Genomic DNA, 20,272 nt, shown 5'->3' with positions numbered 1-20,272 from the left:
CTCAGGCAAGGGAAGAGTTTGAGAAGGCAAGTCCTTCATGGCAACCTCAAACCAGTGATGGCGACTGAACCCACGCTGTTGGCATCACACTGCTCTGCAAACCACCAATCCAGCCAAGCTTTATGTGGAAAAATGCACAATGCAATGCTCAATACATAATGCACTGCTCAACACATTAATTCTCTTCTTCATACATGAGAGGAATACTAACTTTTCACTAAAATGGAACAATCCAATGAGGTACCCTTTCTTGATGTGTTATGTAAGAAGTATGAAAATGGTTCTTAACTATGATCTACTGAAAGTCAAACTGACGAAAGGCATATGAGAAGTTTATGTCACAATTGTCATGAACATTTCAAAGGCAAGCAATTAAAACTCTACAGGATTTAATGAAAAGCACACTCATGTAGTGCCATGGCAACAACAGTGAGGAAAATGAACCACAGCACTGTGCAATTCCAAAGGCTGGCCTGAGCTGGAGCAACAGCGCCACCCTATGGCATGCCAGGACATTTCTCAAACATTTTCCATTACTCCAGTTAGGTCAGTAAGGAATTCCACAAGGTCCATGTACTGGTCTGAGCCCATTCACTTCCACTTCAAGGAATCTCAGCAGAATTAATAGGAAGAACGATGGTGCATGTGACTGAGACGCCAATGATGTGAAATCATTTTCCAAGGTGGAGAATTTAAAGTCAGGCTCCACATTCATTTTTGTTTTCAGGCCCACAAATGTGCACTTTTGCAATTACCTGTATATGTTGTAACAGTAACAGGCTAATAAAAAAGGGAATTGTTGCTGTTTGATCCTCTAATGATGTGCGCCATGCAGATGGCCTGTTTGCGTGACCTGAGGATGACTCCTGGCCTGTTCTTTTCTTTGACCTCAGCTGTGGTGCTTTTCCACTTTTTCCATTGGGACCTCCAGTTCATTCTCCCATGGTTTACCATTGATCTTTCTCAGGCAGTGCAGATACAGCACCAGCTGAGTGCATCTCTTGATAAGACCATCCTTTTACAAATATTATTGATCAATCCAGTCAGACATCTTAAACATACATCTAGAGTAGGTGGGATTTGAACCTGTACCTCATCCACATGTAGTGACTCTGCTGCTGTACCACCAGACTGCCTTTAATAACCAATTTTAACCTATGTCAATTTAACCTCTGCATGAACAAGTCACCCCTCAGGTCTTTTTCAAACATTTCCCCTCTCATCTTAAACTTGTGTCCTCTAGTTTTGGATTCCCAAGCCATAAAGATCTTGGCTATTCACCTTATCCAAGTCCCTCATGGTTTAATAAACCTCTGTAAGGTTACCTCTCAGCCTCCAACACTCCAGAAAAGAAAGCACCAGCCTATTCAGCCTCTCTCTATAAATCAAACCCTCCGACCCCTGGGATTGAAATACTGTCCAAATATAGCACTGTATTCCTAAGTGAAAGCTGGCAGAATAAAGTGCAAATATAAATATGAAAATAATACAACAGGTTGCTTTTCAGACTGTGACCAGTGGTGTGCCACAAGTGCTGGGTCCACTGTTTTTTTGTCATTTACTTAAATTATTTGGATGTGAACATAGTAGGTATGTTTAGAATCTTTACAGATTACACCAAAATTGAAGGTCAAGTGGACAGTGAAGGAGGTTATCACAGTGTACAAAGGGATCTTGATCAGAGGGGCCAATGGATTGAGAAGTGATAGATGGAGTTTAATTTAGGTAAATGAGGTGCTACACTGTTGGAAACCAAATCAGGGCAATATAGGTCCTGGAGGAGGTGTGCGTGCATGATAACAATGAGACCTTGGAGCACAGGTTCATAGTTCCTTGAAAGTGGAGCAGCAGGTAGATAGGATAGTGAAGACGACATTTGGTATGCTAGCCTTTATTGGTCAGCACTGGAGTTGGGAGGTCATGTTGCAGCTGTACAGTACATTGATGAGGCCACGTTTGGAATATTGCAAGCAATTCTGGCCTTCCTGCTACAGGAAACATGAAAGGGTTCAGCAAAGATTTACAAGGATGTTGCCGGGGTTGGAGAGTTTGAGCTACAGAGAGCTGAAGAGGGACTATTTTCCCTGGAGTCAGAGGCTCAGGGGTAACATGATTGTATAAATGTCTATAATGAGGGGCATGGATAGGGTAAATAGACAAGGTCTTTTCCCCAAGGTAAACGTATCCAAAGGTAGAGGGCATAGGTTTAAGGTAAGAGTGGAATGATTTTTAAGGGACCAAAGGGGCAACATTTTTATGCAGAGGATGGCGTGTATATGGAATGGGCTCCCAGAAGTAGTGGGAGACTCATACACTTACAACATTTAAAAGGCACCTGGAGTACATGAATACGAAGGGTTTAGAGGGATAGAGCCACATGCTGGCAAATAGGACTAGATTTATCGAGGATATCTGACCCGCTGGACGAGTTGAACCAAAGGGCCTGTTTCTGTGCTGTATATCTCTATGCTTCTGTATTACCTCTGTACAACAGTCATTTAAAATATTCACCTCACTTTCACTGGAAAGCCACAGGCTGAGCAGTGACCCGATAGAGGTCTGCAAAATTATAAACAGAGCTAGGGTGAATAGTCAGACACTTTTTCCCAGGGTGCACAAGAGTGCACATGGTTCAAGGCAAGAGGGGTCAAGTTTAGGGGAGAAGTATGGGCTAAGTTTTTCACTAATAGGGTAGTGGATGCCTGGAATGCATTGCCAGTGGAGGTGTTAGGAGCAGGTACATTAGCAATGTTTAAGTCATACCTCGATAGACACATGAACAAGAGGCAAACAGAGGAATATAAACCACCTATGGGCAATAAGTAGCGTGTCTAAACAAAGATCAGGAATCACCACAGGCTTGGTGTGCTGAGGAGCCTGTTCCCATGCTGTATTGTATTGTTCTGTACTTTTAATTATGTTCCATTTAGTAGCATAAATTAGTGCAGGAAACTTCATCTCTGCACAGGCAATCTCTGCCATTAGATGGAGCCCTTCAGAGAAGTTCAGAACGTAAAGCCAAAGAAGGAAATGTCTTCAATCGCAAAGAGAGCAGCGTAAATGAGAGTAGAGACAAGAGAGGCCAGGCTGGAGTGGCACAAGCTGGGAGGCAATGTTGGGGCAAAGGTGGAGGGAGGCAATGCTCAGGATAAGGGGTGATGGAGGCAAGAGAATGTTAGACTGGAACTGCAAACATATGAGGAAATACTCCTCAAAAATAAGGTAATGTCTATAAGAATCTAAAGCATGGGCTACGCTTGTGAAGCAGTAAACTAAAAAGCTATTGTGACCATGGATAAGTATTTTATAGAAAGACTGTATGCCAATAAGAGAATTTAGGTAAGTTTGATGTACTAGCTACTTCACTTTAATTAAAGTACACTATCTAAAAGTCCAGCTGCATTATTGTACAACTTTGAGTAGGCTAATAATTGTCTTTATTTTTGAGTCTTTAAAAAATTGTGGATTACAAGGAGAAAGAAGCACTTTTAAGAACACCGATTTACTAGGATGGCTGCATCATCTCGTAGCAAGGCACCTAATACCTTTTATTAACTCTTTCTTTGCGACTAGGGCTCCTGCAATGTTCAGATGATCAGGAAATAAGGAGTTACATAAGAAGCGGATTGTTGTTCAGTTAACTGAACATGGGAGGGGGGGGGGGGGGGGGGGAAAGAGGACCACAGGAAGGTGTGCTGTTGTTCATCTCAGAAGAACCTGCCAGTTCTCCACAGTAACAAACTCAATTTAAACTTGATAAATCAGATATTTCCCAAGTGAATGAGTTGCTCTGTACTTCTAACAGATCAGTGGAAGCATCCAGAAGAGCAGAAATGAATATCATGAGCCTGGCTAAAGTTGGATCATCTCAGTATTGGAATCAGGAAGCAAAGATCACTAAATTGACTTGCCAGTTTTTCTCTATCTCCACCAATACTCTATTCTCCCTATTTGTTGCTCCTCCCAAGGGGAGTCTGTTAGGGAATGAGAGTTTTAGTTAGACTATTAAGTATCAATGGTTTATATCAGTTTATTTGCAATGATAATTCTTGGTTCAATTAGAAACCTAGTCTCTGCTTTCTCTCAACCTTGTCTGAAGTTCAGTTAAATTGGGCTGCTAAGTGTACCTTTTTTTAAAAAAAGTAAACATTTTGTATGATTCTGGGAATACAGGAACTCAATGTATAGCAGACTTCCCCACAGGGTCATAAAAATGCATTGCTCCTACAGGTAACTAATCTCTTTGCTAATTAGTGATAGAAATATTTGAGACAGTCCCAATAAATTAGAAAGAATTGGTTTTAAAACCTACATAAAACAGATGGGCCTTTAGTGAGAGAGGTGGTGGTGGTGTAGGTAACAGAGGAATTAGCTGTTGCTAACCTTTCATATAGAGCAATAAAAAAAAATCAATCTATTGTGCTGTCAATTCTGTGTAATCACAAGTGGGGAATATATAATGATGGACATCCAAGAATAATGAAGACCCCAATGTCATTACGACTTAATACAGTCAAACAGACTGCTTTGTTCTGATGTTAAAGTACAAGTATTGTGACCTTTAGTCACCCATGTGAGTGCTGAATTCTCCATTGTATTCCTGCCAAGATTTATAGATGACCAAGATAAATCAGGTAATGAGCCCCTCCAGCACAAATATTTACTCAATGCATTTTGAAATAACTGGTTCAATTAGGTTTCCAATTAATTATGATCCTATTGTGTTTGTTTGTTTATTCCAGACTCATTTCCAATAACGGAGGAAAACTGAAAACCCTCAAACTGATCAGCTCAGATAACTGCATATTTGATATACCATATATTTAGCAAAAGAATTTCCCCAGAAAGTCAACCATAGGCCTGTGATTTTATTGCTATCACTAATACAGAATAAAGAATCCTTTATCCTTTTTTAAAAGGAAATGCATTGTTTTACTAGCTACTTATTGTAAAATTCTGTACTTTTTGCCTTCTAGAAAATATCAATGCTAGAAGTGATGACTTATTAAATCTAAGTAACCTTTAAATGCAGAGAACGTTAACTCAGGAAAGCATTGTTTACTAGAGTATTTACTTTAATCTCGTTACAGCCTTTAAACAGTCCTGTTCATTTCTACTACATTGAGAGCTAATCAAGGCTTTACTGACCTGTGTGATTTAATAAAGGAAATTAACATGGCTAATGTGTATTTGCATTTCTTTTTGCCTGCTACTATTTTTAAGAATGCACTCTTATGGTAAAAAAACTACCAAATGTAGATACATTTTTATGCTTCTAGCAAGGAAACCGAAGCATGCGTTAATAATTAATTTTTGCACTTCTTTGATCATTTTCCTAGAATGCAGTTTGCCTATAACTCTCAATTTGAAGCATGCGAACATCAGTCTGGAACAGGCTCTCAGCAGATGCTGTAGGTTGCAGTTATGAGAGTCTTGCAGCGAGAGGAACAGGGTTATGTTTTCCACTTCATTTTAGTAGGTTGCTATCTACATTAAAATTAAATCTGAACCAAAAATGAGTTTTCCCAAAGCACACCTATTACAATGCTGTTCCAGATTTGTGTGTAACCAAGTCATTTTATTGTTTGAGAATGGAACATTTTGCATTCTAACATCAGCTGCCTTCATGCCACATTATGGGTGTTCTGCTCTGTGGGCATGTGTAAACAAAAAGGTCCCTACAGCAGTGAAAGGAAGCTTTCATTTAAAATCAGTGCAAGCTGAATTTATACTACAGGTTCCCGGGGTTGGCAAGAATGGAACAGAAGAGAGAAAAGACAAAAAAAGGCATCATCCAATTCCACTCAGACAAAAGACAGCAAGTTGTTGATTTAAAAGCAAGCCGAATATTAAACTATTAACTGTAATGCAAGTAGCCAATGATGTTGGAAATTTTTTTATACATTAATGGCAATCATGGAACTTGTCCAGCTTGCATGAAAAATACGATTAAGATTCTTTTCCCTTGTAGATGCGATTGAAAGAGTTGGAAAAATAATGCTTTATAAAAGTATGTTAAAAAAAAATCACACAACCACTATGATTTAATTATTTTAATCACTCGCAATTCCAATGCTTGATGGTTCACAATCTAATTAAGTTGTGTAGATGTGTTTAAGCATCAAAAAACTAACAAGTTAACAAAGATTGTAGCATGTTAACAATTAAGATGTCACTTTGTAGTAATAAACATGCTAAAACCTCTATTGTAGGTTGTCTGCCTCTTTGTTGCACTAACCTGAGGCACATGCTCCAATCAAAAGGGTTTGAAAAGTTGATTGGGAAGATAGCCAAAATGTAAGAAAGAGGATTGAGCCTCCTTTTCAAGAGCAGCCAACTCTTGTACTGCAGATGCTAAAGCATCAACATGGCCCCTATACTGCCCACCTGCCAAGGGAAAGAGCAGAGAAAGTTAAAATAAGACAAAGTTTGAATTACTTGGTCAGTGTCTTCTCATTAAATTTCATCAACTACTGTAACACACATTCACTACTAAAGCTGCCAGGCAAACTTATTGCTGTTGCTATGATCTAATTGGAACCAATGAATGCAGTTAGCACAAATGAAGACTGACAAAAGGAAATGGAACCCTTAAGTACGTTTAAAAAAAAAGTAATTTTGTTGACAACAAGAAATAGCCAATTATAGACTAAGTAGAGAACACAAAAAAAGTAGGTATAATCTCTTGGCACGGAAGTGATCTTACTTTGCTTCAGACCGAACTTGTATCCTTTACTTTCCTGAAAATGGTTTGACCCCATTATAGCTTTTGTGCTAAGTTGACTTCCTCTTCCCAGATTTATATAATTGGAAATAACGTTTGACATGCGTCAAATTGTAATCTCCAGGTTAGCCCTTCACTTCAAGTCCAGCCAATGAAACGTTTGCAGGTTATGGGGACGCATAGGGAATTGGAACTTCATTTAAATTTTTAAGAATATTTGTTCACAGGGATGAGGACATCACTGGCTAGGTCAGCATTTATTGCCTATCCCTAACTGCCCACAGGACAGGAAAGTCAACCACATTGTTGTGGGTCTGGAGTCACATGTAAACCTGACCAGATAAGGATGGCAGTTTCCTTTCAAAAAAGGTTGTTATCAAACACTTGGGTTTTTCTGACAATCAATAATGGTTTTGCAATTAGATTCTGAACTCCAGATTGATAGTTCGCTCGAAGTATCAGCACAGAGAGGATGGCCAAATGGCCTTGTATATTGTATGTATAAAGTGTGTTCCCAAGAACCTTAAAAACAATTCAATGAGAGTGGAGGGCTTATGCAACAATAACTTGGGCAAACCCATTTCAGAATAAAAAAGGAACAGAAAGTACCATGAACTTGAAGTTAATGAAGCAAATTAAAAACAGCATGGTACTCAAACTGATGTTAATTATTTAAAGATCTTCTGGTATAGTTAGATGTAACTAAGTACTTTAGGAATTTGTGAACACTATAAAAATAAGGTAGATTCATTTAATGTTACAGCATTGTCATTAAACCTCTTGCTGGTAATTTAACAAGGAAGATGTGCTTGCAAGACTCATCAAGACACAAGATAATTTCCAAAGTTCAGGAAAAGGGGATTTAAAAAGAGATGCTCAGTAGGCAGGACTTCTGGCATTCATTTCACGCTCATGCTGTTTGTTTCCACAAAATGGAAACTTCCTAAAATACGCTGGACTTTGTTATTTGTGACAGCAAAATAAAGTTGCACTTCATTTAGTGTTATACTGACTTAGTTAATGATGATTACCTTTAGGAATAGGTGATTTAGGACACTTTCATGCATAAATGATCTAATTTCCAAAATGGTATGGTGTGAAGATGAGGAAGATTGAAAGAAGGGAGAAAGAATTTTTTTTCAAGAATACATTTTTTGGATTAACTATTCAACTGTTATTCACTTAAATGATGGTGACATGAAGATGACAACACAGTGGTCAGCACCACTGGATTAGAAGTCCAGAGGCCGACAGATTTTAATTCCGATCATGTCAATAAATGAAATGTGGAATTTGAAAGTGATAGTGACCGTAGCAGCTTGTTGTAAAACCCATCTGATTTATTAATATCCTTTCAGGAACATGCCTTCTTCACCCTGAATGGCCGACATATGACTCTAGGTCCACAGCAATACGGATGACTTTAATTAATGGTATGGCAAACCATTCAGTTGAAGAAAAATTAAATGGATTTATAACAAATGCTGTCCTTCCCAGAGACAGCAACATCCCATTAGAGATGCAAAAAGTAGTATTAACCAAATAAAAGGCAGTAGTTAGTCGTGAAATACGAAACACTACGCCCAATATCACAGATCATACCATTGGTATAGAATGGTCTACATTTACTGCAAACTTTATTCACAGGTTTGGGTAAGCATTCATTATACCTTCAAATTTAACATTGTTCTGGAGATAGTGATTAAATGAAACAGAAAAAGGAGGTTTATGACCATTAAAAACTGTATAGTGGCAAAATGCCAAAAAGTAAATATAGAAAATAAAGGAGATCTAAATTGAAAGGGCAAAGAGAATAGAGGAACAGATTAGTAAGAACCTTGAAAACAACCTTGAAGTCTTTTTTTGAAAAATGTAAGCAGGAGAAAAATAGCCAAAAAGGAGAAGTGGGATTGGATCAAACAAAATCTCCTTTTTATACAAAAAAAAACTGTTCTTTGGCAGCTGGTAAAGATTCAATGGGCTAAATAGCCTCATCCTGTGTTGTCAGTGACTCCATGATGTCAACACAAGATAGATAAACATCTTTTGGAATTTTAATGAACCCACAGAAAAGCAAAGATAACATGATTTTAAAAAAAAACTGATGAATGTAATGTATCATAGTTCTTCCTCTGTAAAATACTCACCTCCCGTTGCTCTTTTCTTTCCATAGACTACTTTGCCATCAAACTCATCCACTGGTATTTTCAGGTCAGGCTCAACTTGAGTGATGATGACATTCAGGTGCTCTTCAATGTCAGACAACAGCTTGGAAAAAAATCAGATATTTTCTTATTTCCTTCTGAGATAACTTAAATGTATCCAAATATTTATAATTATAAATAAATGTTAAGTCATTCTAGCAGACATACTATCCATTGTATTATGCAGAAATGAAAGATTTTTGTTCTCAATTGGTTATTTTTTAAAACTAGACAATCTGGGCATGAATAATGTTTAGCATCCAAACTCATGAAGGAACTAGTTCAGAAGAACAAATTACTTGTTTTTATTTTGGGGGAGGTGCCAGACAACACTGTTGGGGAGGGACAGGTAGGTTGATAAAAACAAATAATCTGAATGAGTTCCTATTTGCATCAATACATTTGCACGATTAGATTAGATTAGATTAGATTAGATTAGATTACTTACAGTGTGGAAACAGGCCCTTCGGCCCAACAAGTCCACACCGCCCCGCCGAAGCGCAACCCACCCATACCCCTACATCTACCCCTTACCTAACACTACGGGGCAATTTAGCATGGCCAATGCACCTGACCTGCACATCTTTGGACTGTGGGAGGAAACCGGAGCACCCGGAGGAAACCCACGCAGACACGGGAGAATGTGCAAACTCCACACAGAGAGTCGCCTGAGGCGGGAATTGAACCCGGGTCTCTGGCGCTGTGAGGCAGCAGTGCTAACCACTGTGCCACCGTGCCGCCTTCCCCAGAAACATTGCAATGTACTTATCCTCAATAGCACAAAGCTCAGCTATATAGCCCAAAATATCGAAGTCAAATTCTTGGTCACTGTTAAAGCAGCTAATCGTAAACGAATGTGGTTGATGATGTGACCATTCGTCTTCAAAGAAGAAAGAAAATTAAAAAATGTTTAGCACAGTTTTACCACAATGTACATTATCAGCAGGGTCAGAAATGGTTTAGTTGAGATCAAGTTTCCAAATCAATTTCTTGGATCACAGGTTCATACAGGGTACGTCGTAACAAATGTAATCTTTATAAACAGCACACCATGCAATTCACCATAAACAATCTTGCATTCATTTCAACAGTTTCATTAGAATATCACATTTTGACACAAACACAAAGCAAAAAGCTGAGTCATTCTATTAACCAGATATTTACAAATCAGCTAAATCTGTCAGAAAATAATTACTGATTTCATTAATTAATTCCTCAACATGTGCTTATTTATACAAATAAACCTAAATGGCAGTAAAGATAGCTATAACACAATAATGCATTGAACACTACAAAATTAAATACCCCTATCCTCGTCTGCATTCTTGGATTAAACATGAAGATTGTATGATAACATATTCTGACAATGTTTTCTTTTGCAAAGGACAAAGTGAATAATATCCCTAGTTGGTGGCCAGCTGCCCTGCATCAAGCATTGCAGAGAAGCTAAACAAGCTCCTATGACATTCCTGCCCCTACCCTTCATGTAATCTTGTACCCAAAAACAGTAGCCCTGACAGCGCCGGAACGTCATTGTGGGTGCTGTTGGAACTGCAGAGAAAACCTGATAGATACTGGAAGTCTTTAGACTTAAGCTGGGAGTTTCAGTAATTTGGGATATCTTCTCAAGGAGGGTACCCGTAAATAGGAGAGGGGATCTCTTCGATGATAGCAACCTTCCCTTCATCCAATTTTCAACACAAAACAAATTGCACATTCCTACCCACACGAATCATTTTATTCTCTGGACAGTTTATTATTGAAAATTCTGAGCTTTTGACAATTAGTTGTTTACATACAGTGGCTGGACTGCTGACATTTGTGCCTGCCAACTTTTTCTGATGGAGTTGATCTGGCTGGGTGGATGGGAAGGTAATGGGCTAGTCACTTTATATCACATGTCACAACTAGTTCACGGCATTAACAATCAGTTCAAGATCCAAAGCAGTGTTCGAGTTGTAACACGTTTCTCAAGTTCCATCGATTACTAAGTTTATTTATTTGCTACATTTCAAGAGATCAAATACCACTATTTTGATCCCTAAAAGAGAAACTTCTTATAATCAACTAATCCATTACATACAGGTCACCAAAGTCTGAGATTAGGTATTTTACACATTTGGTACCTAGAATGGGAAGCCAAAAAAAAAAGTCTTAGTGGGGGAGCAAAAAAAAAACCCAGCAAGCTCAATATAATTGTAGATTGTTTCCAAGTAGTTATGGGACATATCAGCAGATTAGGCCATTCAGTTCTTCAGCACGGTGCTGACATTCAATATAATCATGGCTGATCTGATTGTGGTCTTAATCCTACTTTACTGTTAATCCCCCTGACTCTTTGTCAAAAATGTATTTAACTCTGCCTTGAACAAATTCAATGACAAAATGTATTCAGCCGCTCTACCTCCTCTTGACAACCTACTTTCCCACCTATTGTGGCACCAATGGTAAATTCTGCTACCATTCTGCATCCATGTCATTTATATAGATTGTAAATAGTGAGGGCCCAAACACTGATCTTTATGGGAAGCCTCTAGTTACAAGCCAACTTGAAAATGCTCTCATTCATCTCTTCTGTTCCCTATTTGAAAGCCAAACCTTTATCCATGCTAACAGTTATTCTGAAGTTAGGCTGAAACTCAGTGACTGAACAATGCCCAAATATATTGGTGAGCTGACTATTACAGTAGGTGAAAGGATTTACATTTTTAAAATCGCACAAACTAACGTTATGAATGGCTGTGATCACTATTATTATTTAGGTGTAGAGGTTAACATACCTGTAGTTCATTGTACCATATGGTGCACCCACCCTGATCCTTAAGTCTGGTGTTATAGCAACCTCTCCCGCGATTTGGACATACATGGTACCAAACCTAGAAATGATTACAATAAGATTTTTTTTATTAGATCATTCCTAATAGTAATCTCCAAATAGCCAAGATCTTTTTCCCCCACAGTCGGGGAGTCTAAAACTAGAGGGGGATTTATGGGGAAACTGATTTATGGGGAGTGGGAAAAGAATGAAAAGGGAACAGAGCGGCAACTTTTTCACAGAGGGTGGTGAGTGTAATGGCATTTGTTGCCAGAGATGGTGGTGGAGATGGGTGTATTTACAACATTTAAAAAAGGTATCCGGGTGTGTATACAAATAGGAAGAATTGATGGATTTGGGACAAATGCAGGCAAACGGGACTGGATTAATTTAGGATATCTGGTCAGTGAAGACAAGTCGGATTGAGGATCTGTTTCCGTGCTATGTAACAATACGACAAGTCAACTACTGAAACCATTAATTTAGTGATCAGATAGCAACAAATCAACATCAATGGTCCTTAAACATTTCTAAATTATATATGTTCAATACGGATACAAATCATCTGATTTGCACTTCAAGTGAGTATGAGTGACAATTTACCCATCAGATCAATATATTTAAAAACAAACACTAACTGACAACAATTATAAACAGCTCCAGCTAAATTAGCAGCAATTTAGATTAAAGCACTCACAGGTTGTGGTTGTTATGATACTGAATAGTTTAAAAAATAACAAAACAATTTTTTATTATAGTAGAATTAACACAAAAGAATTACCTTCTCTTTCTCAGTTGCCACCAAGGAAACGGCTAGACCCATCCTGAAAAAAAAATTGCCATTTGTTATTTTGCAAACATACAATAAAAAGCAATATATTAAAGTGTACATATAGAATGAATGCAAACTTTGTACCTTACCTGTCAGCTCTGCCCACTCTACCAATCCTATGAACATAGTTTTGTTTTTCATCGGGAAGAGTCACATTAATTACTGTTTTTAAAAGCAAAAATAAATCAGTACTGAATTAAATTAATAAACAGCAACACACTAATGAATAATATACTTACCAAAAGGAATTCCATGAATGTCAATACCTCTGGCAGCAACATCAGTGCAGATCAGGAGTCTTACATCTGCTTTCTTCCCAAAACAAAAACCAAGCATCAAATCTTTGTATTTGACCTCTAATGTTTAATCATGCCAAAAACATTTTTGTCCTTTAGCACACATTGTATAGCAAGTTAATCTCACTTGATACCACTTTTGATTTCTATCTAGACTCCATCCTACTCAGTAATTGGAGGTGGCAAAAGACAAAGACTCATCATCAGTTCAAATGAATAATGACAATTATTGGGTGAGCTGAATTATCACCAACTAATGTCATTAAAATTTATAAGACTACACATGATGTTGCAAGATTATAGCGAAAAAATGTCAAATCTAAAAGACCAGTTTAACAAGAAATGCTGGTCATGAAATTTACCTACCCTTTACAGTGAAAAAAAATAGAATTAAGTACATCCAGCTAAATATAAATTGCCCATTCCTGTTTCTAATGCAGAGCAATTATTTGATCCAACGTTAGTCACTAACATTATTTAACATTGTTTATTTTCACTGAAATAAATGTGTAACTTCAAATAAAAATAAGAGAATATAGCACCTTCAAGTTTTTCAAATTTAGCTGAATTTGTGGTTCAATAACTGGCCAAATTCTGTAAAAATTGAATTAATTATCCTCACAAATAATTAGTCTTCAGATCTCAATTTTAGATTAGTTGCTTAATGCTCAATGCTCAACAATACAAGCGTTGCCAGCTTTGTTCAGAAGAACAAACTAAAAAGCTACCAAATCCAGTTTCAAATGTCTCTAAAACAAAACAAATTCTTGCTTTCTCTCTACAATTTCACATTTTTAGATTGGTCTAAATAGGACTGACTATAATGGAACAAAGGTAAAAACAAGGACTGCAGATTCTGGAAACCAGAGTCTAGATTAGAGTGGTGCTGGAAAAGCACAGCAGGTCAGGCAGCACCCGAGAAGCAGGGAAAATAAAAAAATCGACGTTTCGGGCAAAAGCCCTTCATCAGGAAGAGAGGCAGGGAAAACATGCTGACAAACTGACTGAGTATCTCCAGCAGTCACGTTATTTTGCTACTGAAGAAGCCATAAACCTTCCCTGAATTTAAAAAAAATGTTGTTGTATCATCTACTCACAGCTTTGAAATTGGCATTTTTATTCTTTTAATTGGTGGAGATGTTTATTTTTAATATTTGATCTTTAAGCATTATATTGGTGAATACATTTCTGAAGATTTCTCAAATTATTTTGAAATTAATAAAAGCAGTAATACATCAAGGAACATAAACCTATTCTTGAACGAACCTGATTTAATATAAATCATGCACATATATAATGCAAATAGTCAGACACCAGGAGCTGAAGTTATCAAAGTAATGTGCAGCAGTTGCTCACCAATTTGACGTTAAATTGACAATTGCATAATAAAATTGCAGCATAATCAGACCATTCAGCCCTTCAAGCAGATTCTACTCTTCGATAGATTCACAAATGATTTTGTATCTCACCTTTCCTTTCCTCCCTGCACAACTTGGTTCCCTTTGCGTTGCAAAATCTATTGGATTGTCTTGCATACATACTCAACGACAGTTACTCTGAAAGCAAGAGGATGCTCAAAGATCTACAACCCACTGAATAAATACATTTCTCCTTATCTCTGTCCTAAGTGGATGACCCTTTATTTTCAAACTGAGCCCCAAATTCTGGATTCACCAGACAGGGAAAACATCCTGAAATAGAAAGATACTACTGGACAAACTCATGCCTGGCCGTTTCTGTAGAGACAGAAACCATTCATGTTTTGAGTCCAATGACTCTTCAGCTCTGAAGAACGGAATTTATAGGTAGTTATGAGATTTCAAATAAATTACCAGCTAGCCAGCTGGGTAGATAACTGCTTACACATTTGAGGACTTGAGTTTTGTGGCCACACAGAGAAAAGGCTAGAGACTCATTACAGCAGAAGTGCTGTTGTCAGCAGTCTCAAAACATTCAGGGCTGGTAATGCTTAGAGGCCAGTAAGAAGAAAGTTCCCAAAGCAGAAGGTTGTGGGGGTGTCAGAGACAGAAAACATGAAAACATGAATCTAGGGAACTTGTGTTAAACAGTAACCAAACTGAATTAAAAGTTTGTTTCAAGTGCTGCAGGGAGGGACGTCAATGTTCTTTTGCTAAAAGTAGGTTAACAAATGAATACATTCAGGGACTGATTGCCATTGTCAATAGAAAGAAAATAAAATTCATGATCTACCAAGTCAGATTTCACTCTGGAATAAAACTTTACCAATGTTATCAGCTGGGATCATGACTAATTCAAGACAACAGACTATAATTCCTTTCTGCTAAAAGGAACATTAGCTTAGCTTACACAGCTTCTCATACTCTTATGTACTTCAACACTTGAATCAGTCCAGTAAATCTTTGTTGCGCATCCTTTAAAAGGCAAGTATATTCTCTCTTGGAGTACTGTGTTCATTTTGATCTCTACACCCATATGCAGTCTTGGATCTTGCATAAAGCTATAAATAAAATGTATTTACTTTTATACACCAATTCCTTCACTATAAAGGCTAATATAGGATTTGCATTCCTACCTGTTTGCTGTACCTCCATGTTAACTTCCTATCATTTGTGTACAAAGGTACCCAAGATTACTCTGAATTCTAGCATTTCGTTGCATCTTTTTAAAAAAAATTCTGCTTTAATTTCCTTATCAAAGCAGAAAACGTCACACTTCCCACTGAGTTTTGTATTGTTACTAAACTTAGATGAGACTGTAAATAATGTATCCAAGTCATTGACACAGATTGTAAACAAGCACAAAAGGAGCAACCCACCAGTTACAGCTCACCAATGCAAAAATGATTTAGTCAGACAGTTTTCGATGAATCAATCCTCGAAATGCAATCATATTATCCCCATCCCACTCTAACTTTGTCGAATGAACTTGCATTGTAAGTTATTGAATATTTTTTGAAAAATCCAAATTCACATTGAGCTTGCTTCAATTCCAAAGAATCATATGGAATGGTTTCTCATGCCACAAAATGCTGCCAGACTGCAAATAAATTACTCCAGTACATTCTGATTTGTTCTTAGACCCCCTTATCTGGTAACTCAAAAATGAGTTGACAAGTTTTTCAAAACTACCTTGAATCTTTCCAGGTTTTGCTTTCGTTCATTTGGTTTTCTATCACCATGCAAGCAGACACACGAAAATTGATGTCCCCTTTTGTCTGGTCCTGAAAGAATAAAAAATAATCTAAGAATCGGTACCTCAAAACACAAATGGCCAAAGAATAGCCATCAAAATGATCTCACCTCCTCCCATCTGAATAAAGTACTGTTCCATGTTATCACAGTCAATCTTAGTCCTGCAAAAAATGATTGCTTGGTCCATCTTGTGTTCTTTGATTGCACGGACTGTATATTCTCCCTTCAGTATTTTAATAGCCTCTGACCACATCTCTGGAGAAATTAGAAATGGAAATACGTGAATTAAAAATAGAACATTGATATTTCTAAAATACAAGCTACTGAATCCAGTCAATTCAGAAATTCCAAGGGCGAGCAAGTTCATTAAATGATTTAAAAAAACCTTTTACTATTCCAAGCTATGGAAACCTGATATTCAATAATTAAATTCAGTACAATGTTTCTTGCTGCTAATGTATCATTTGAATTCATAGGATAAAGCTTTTAACTTAAAATGTAATGTGAAGGAAAGAGATTTTGCAGATTAATAAGTATTACTCGAAAAATGTACAAAGAAGTAAATTAGCTATTGGAATTTGGACGTCGAGATTAGAAAGGGGGCCAGACAGCAAACAGTTTGACTTCAAACTTTCCATTTGGGTGAAAGACTTGAGCCCTGCATGTAGCTAATTAGTATTTCCATTTATAAGGCCCTTGTGATTCATGGTGCTATAATAAAAGGGTACAGAAGAGGCCATTGTAAAAAAAAAACTGACCTCAGACTTTCCTGGAATATCATCAAACATTATAGAGTATTTTGAGTCTGCATGGATCTGGGATGTGAGCAGCTGAAATTAAAAAGGTTTCTGTGGATCACTGTGCGAGAGCTCTTGCTCAGGTGTGAAAGATCAAATGTATGGGGAATTAATGAGCCAGGAATTGTTGATTAACTTGAGACACCTCATTGTAAAAGACAGTTCAAAGATTTCAAGCTATTAGGTAAAGAACAGGACAGGAATGAACCCACGAGAACCAAGAATCACTTTGGTTGAATCAGGGGAAAATTGAGTATCTATGTAAAGGACAGTACAACGATACCTTTGAAGTACGTTTGTCGGTTAGACTAGTAATATGTCTTAATACATGAAATCTTGAGGAATGCTTTCAGTAATTAACTGGAAGTTTGAATTTCTTTTAAAATGTCATCACTCTCTCTGGAGAAGCTAACAGGTTTTACAAGAATGTTTTGTGGCTACTCATTCACACCTATTTAGATACAGGAGGTTCAAGAATTTCAGCTTGATGCTTGTCCACAATGTAAATAAGATGAAATAGCTGCACAAAATAGCTTTGCTCCCTTCCTGGGCAAAAATGTTGAGCCGCATATTCTTGTATTGCCCAAGACAAAGAATCACTGCTATTATCCTTGATTACTTTCAACATCCAGTTCAGAGTTCCACAGAGTTCACATCATTCTTTCCGCAATAGAACAAGGTAGATCGAGATTGACCACCATGTGTAAACATCACAGGTAAAGCAGAGGGCCCTCTTGTAGCTCAGCAGTAGAATCTCTACCTCTGCACCAAGAGGCCTGTGTTAAAGTCCCACATGCTCCAGATGTGTGTAATGGCATCTCTGAACAGGGTGATTAGGAAAAGGAGGTTAAAACTTTTACTGTTAGATGAAACACAGAGGGTCCTCTTGTGGTGCAGTGGTAGCGTCCCTGCCCCTGGACCAAGAGGATAAAGGTTTAAGTACCACTTGCTCCCGAAAAGTGTAATAACAGGATGATTAAAAGAATAGGATTTTAAAAAATTAAAAAGAAAATTTGGATGAAACAGACTCAATTTACTCCTCTTTCCCATCTCTTCCAAGAAGACAGTCAGAAAACCAAAGTACAAATTAAAACTAAAGGGAATACCAGAAGGTGGCTCATTTGAGGACCTTGAACAGCAAAGCTCACGAAAAAGTGATGAATTACACTGCAATGGTATACACAGTTTTCATCAGCTGGAAATGCAGTTTTGATTTTTCAGGAGGGAACTATGAATTTGCTGATGGATACATAGGAAATTCAATTAAGAGTACATGCTACATGATGTTCAATAAGAAAAGCTTTTAGAATTCAATACCAATAATTTTCATTTAAAAATATTACATACATTAGTATTTAGCAATCTAAGAAGGAAAGCTGGAAAGTATGACATATAATGTAAAGGCACTGACCTGAACTATTGGCGCCAGGTCTCGTGTTATCTTTTGCATGGACTTCATCTGTCTAAGGGAGCAAAACAGTCATATATTCTGATTACCAATTGGTTTAATGCATATTAGGAGTAATATTTTCTTGTCATAGAAACAAAAAAGTAAATTAAAGCACATCAAGATTACTTTGAAATTGGTTCTGAAGCTTAATTCAACAAATTTTCAAAGGAACATTTGTAGTTTTTGTTGGGGTGAGGGTGAAAGCGGGAGAACAGAATATGCAGTACCATGATAAAAAAGGTTCCACAAACACTAACACAGGATTAGCATGTTCCCTTTGTTTAGGCACTGGGTCCAAGATTGCTAATAATTGCTAAATTGCTAATGAAAACAGTCCAACCCTCTTTACCCGGATATGCCTTTGAAGTTTCTCCCAGTGATGATCGGTTTTTGGATTAACTTTTAGAACAACATGATGTACGGTCTCAGGAACAGAATCTTCTCCTTTAAGATCTACCCAGGTTGGGAAATGCATGATCTTCTCTGACAACTTCTTAACATCAAATGAATGCAGTGTGGCAGAGCAAACAATGACCTAAACAAAGCATAGTAAACAAAATCATTTTAGGCCATTTTACTACCTTGAGTGGAGGAATCATACATTTAAAGATACAACGGGTGAAGTCAGCATTTCAATTTCAGAAAAAATAATGTTTTCCATTGATTTTTACTCATGTTGTTAGACGTATGGCAGAGGATGACTCCCAAGGTCTTTTATTCTTTACCTACTCATTGTACTTATGAGTTAAAAAAAATGGAAAGAGCACTTTTGCAATTTTTGACAAAATATTTGGCTCACAAAATTGAACAGCTCTTGTAGTTCCCAATTGCAAGGAGGTAATGCTTTCAAAAAACAATTTCAATACATGAATAAAAGATCCTTTACCAGCCAAGTTTCCAAATATCACTTTCTAGCAACTTTTGCAATTTGAAAAATACCAATTCACTTTAATTTCATTAATGAAGTCAGACTGGATTTCCTGCAAAGGCAAATTATGCGATATATTAGGAAACCCAAGTTTTTTTTTGAAAACAGCCCAATCACAGAATTGGAAATTTTTTTAATAGCCATTTCTACATATGGGATCATTTAAAAAAAATTGTTTGGTTCAACTCTTGAAGCCTTTATCACATTTATTTTTGTGTCAAGGAAGTCTGGTAAAGTTTGTAAATAATTAATTAAATTTCAGTTTGCAGCTGATGAAAATAATCAGGTCTTTTTCAAAAGAAAATTTCAGAATGCTGAAATCAATGAGACAAACAAAACCAAAAGCAGTGATTCCCCGATTGTGCTAAATACCCAGCATGACCAAAATTAAATGAAATATCAAAAGAATCCCCATGTGATCTTCAAACAAGACACTTTGATGTTATAAGGTGTTAAAATGTCATTGCCTTGCTTAACAAAGTTCATACCTGCAACCTTTTGCCATCAGATGTTACTTGAGGGATCTGAGAATGTATTCTTGAAATGAAGTCTGAGTAGCCTTGAGTAAGCAGTCCATCCTGCAAGTAGCAATCACACAAGATAGTTCCATGCGCAGTCAGCAAGAAATATGCAACATAAATCTTGTATACAAATATTTTTTCAACTTTCAAATATGTGATGTCTTTTAATCCAACATTTGATATGTGGAAGTAGCAGGTCATTTGCCATCGAACTGTTCATGGCTGGTCTGATAATCCTCAACTTCACTTTCCTGCCTCTTCCCAATAACCCTGGATTCCTTTACAGATTAAAAATCTGCCTGAACCTTGATGACCCAGCCACAACAGTCCTCTGCAGTAAAGAATTCTACAGATTCAATACCTTCAGACAATGCATTTCTAAATGCTCTATTACCACATTCTTTATAACAGACTCTACACATTTTCCTAATAACAGACACTAAGCTAACTGGTGTTTAGCTCCCTGTTTTTTTGTGTCCTTCCATTTTTGAATAAAGATGTTACACTAGCAGGTTTTTAATCCTCTGGAACT

General features: G+C 37.2%; 1 protein-coding gene across 1 annotated transcript in view; it reads right to left on the bottom strand.

Moving 5' to 3' along the window:
• Nucleotides 1-6,038: 6,038 nt before the first annotated feature.
• The window catches only part of ddx1 (DEAD (Asp-Glu-Ala-Asp) box helicase 1), a 38,624-nt gene continuing 24,390 nt past the window's right edge, over nucleotides 6,039-20,272 (bottom strand). The window contains exons 16-26 of the mRNA XM_072561958.1: nucleotides 19,708-19,797; nucleotides 18,641-18,826; nucleotides 18,253-18,304; nucleotides 16,153-16,299; nucleotides 15,982-16,073; nucleotides 12,815-12,887; nucleotides 12,665-12,737; nucleotides 12,525-12,567; nucleotides 11,709-11,804; nucleotides 8,872-8,992; nucleotides 6,039-6,387 (exon numbers count right to left, since the gene is read on the bottom strand). Of these exons, the coding sequence (XP_072418059.1) occupies nucleotides 6,257-6,387; nucleotides 8,872-8,992; nucleotides 11,709-11,804; nucleotides 12,525-12,567; nucleotides 12,665-12,737; nucleotides 12,815-12,887; nucleotides 15,982-16,073; nucleotides 16,153-16,299; nucleotides 18,253-18,304; nucleotides 18,641-18,826; nucleotides 19,708-19,797 (1,104 nt within the window). The 3' untranslated portion in view covers nucleotides 6,039-6,256. The remainder of the gene's footprint in view (nucleotides 6,388-8,871; nucleotides 8,993-11,708; nucleotides 11,805-12,524; nucleotides 12,568-12,664; nucleotides 12,738-12,814; nucleotides 12,888-15,981; nucleotides 16,074-16,152; nucleotides 16,300-18,252; nucleotides 18,305-18,640; nucleotides 18,827-19,707; nucleotides 19,798-20,272) is intronic.

The sequence above is a fragment of the Chiloscyllium punctatum genome, chromosome 3 (genome assembly GCF_047496795.1).
Source record: "Chiloscyllium punctatum isolate Juve2018m chromosome 3, sChiPun1.3, whole genome shotgun sequence".
NCBI classification, from domain to species: domain Eukaryota; kingdom Metazoa; phylum Chordata; class Chondrichthyes; order Orectolobiformes; family Hemiscylliidae; genus Chiloscyllium; species Chiloscyllium punctatum.
This window is presented reverse-complemented; position numbering and strand designations above follow the sequence as displayed.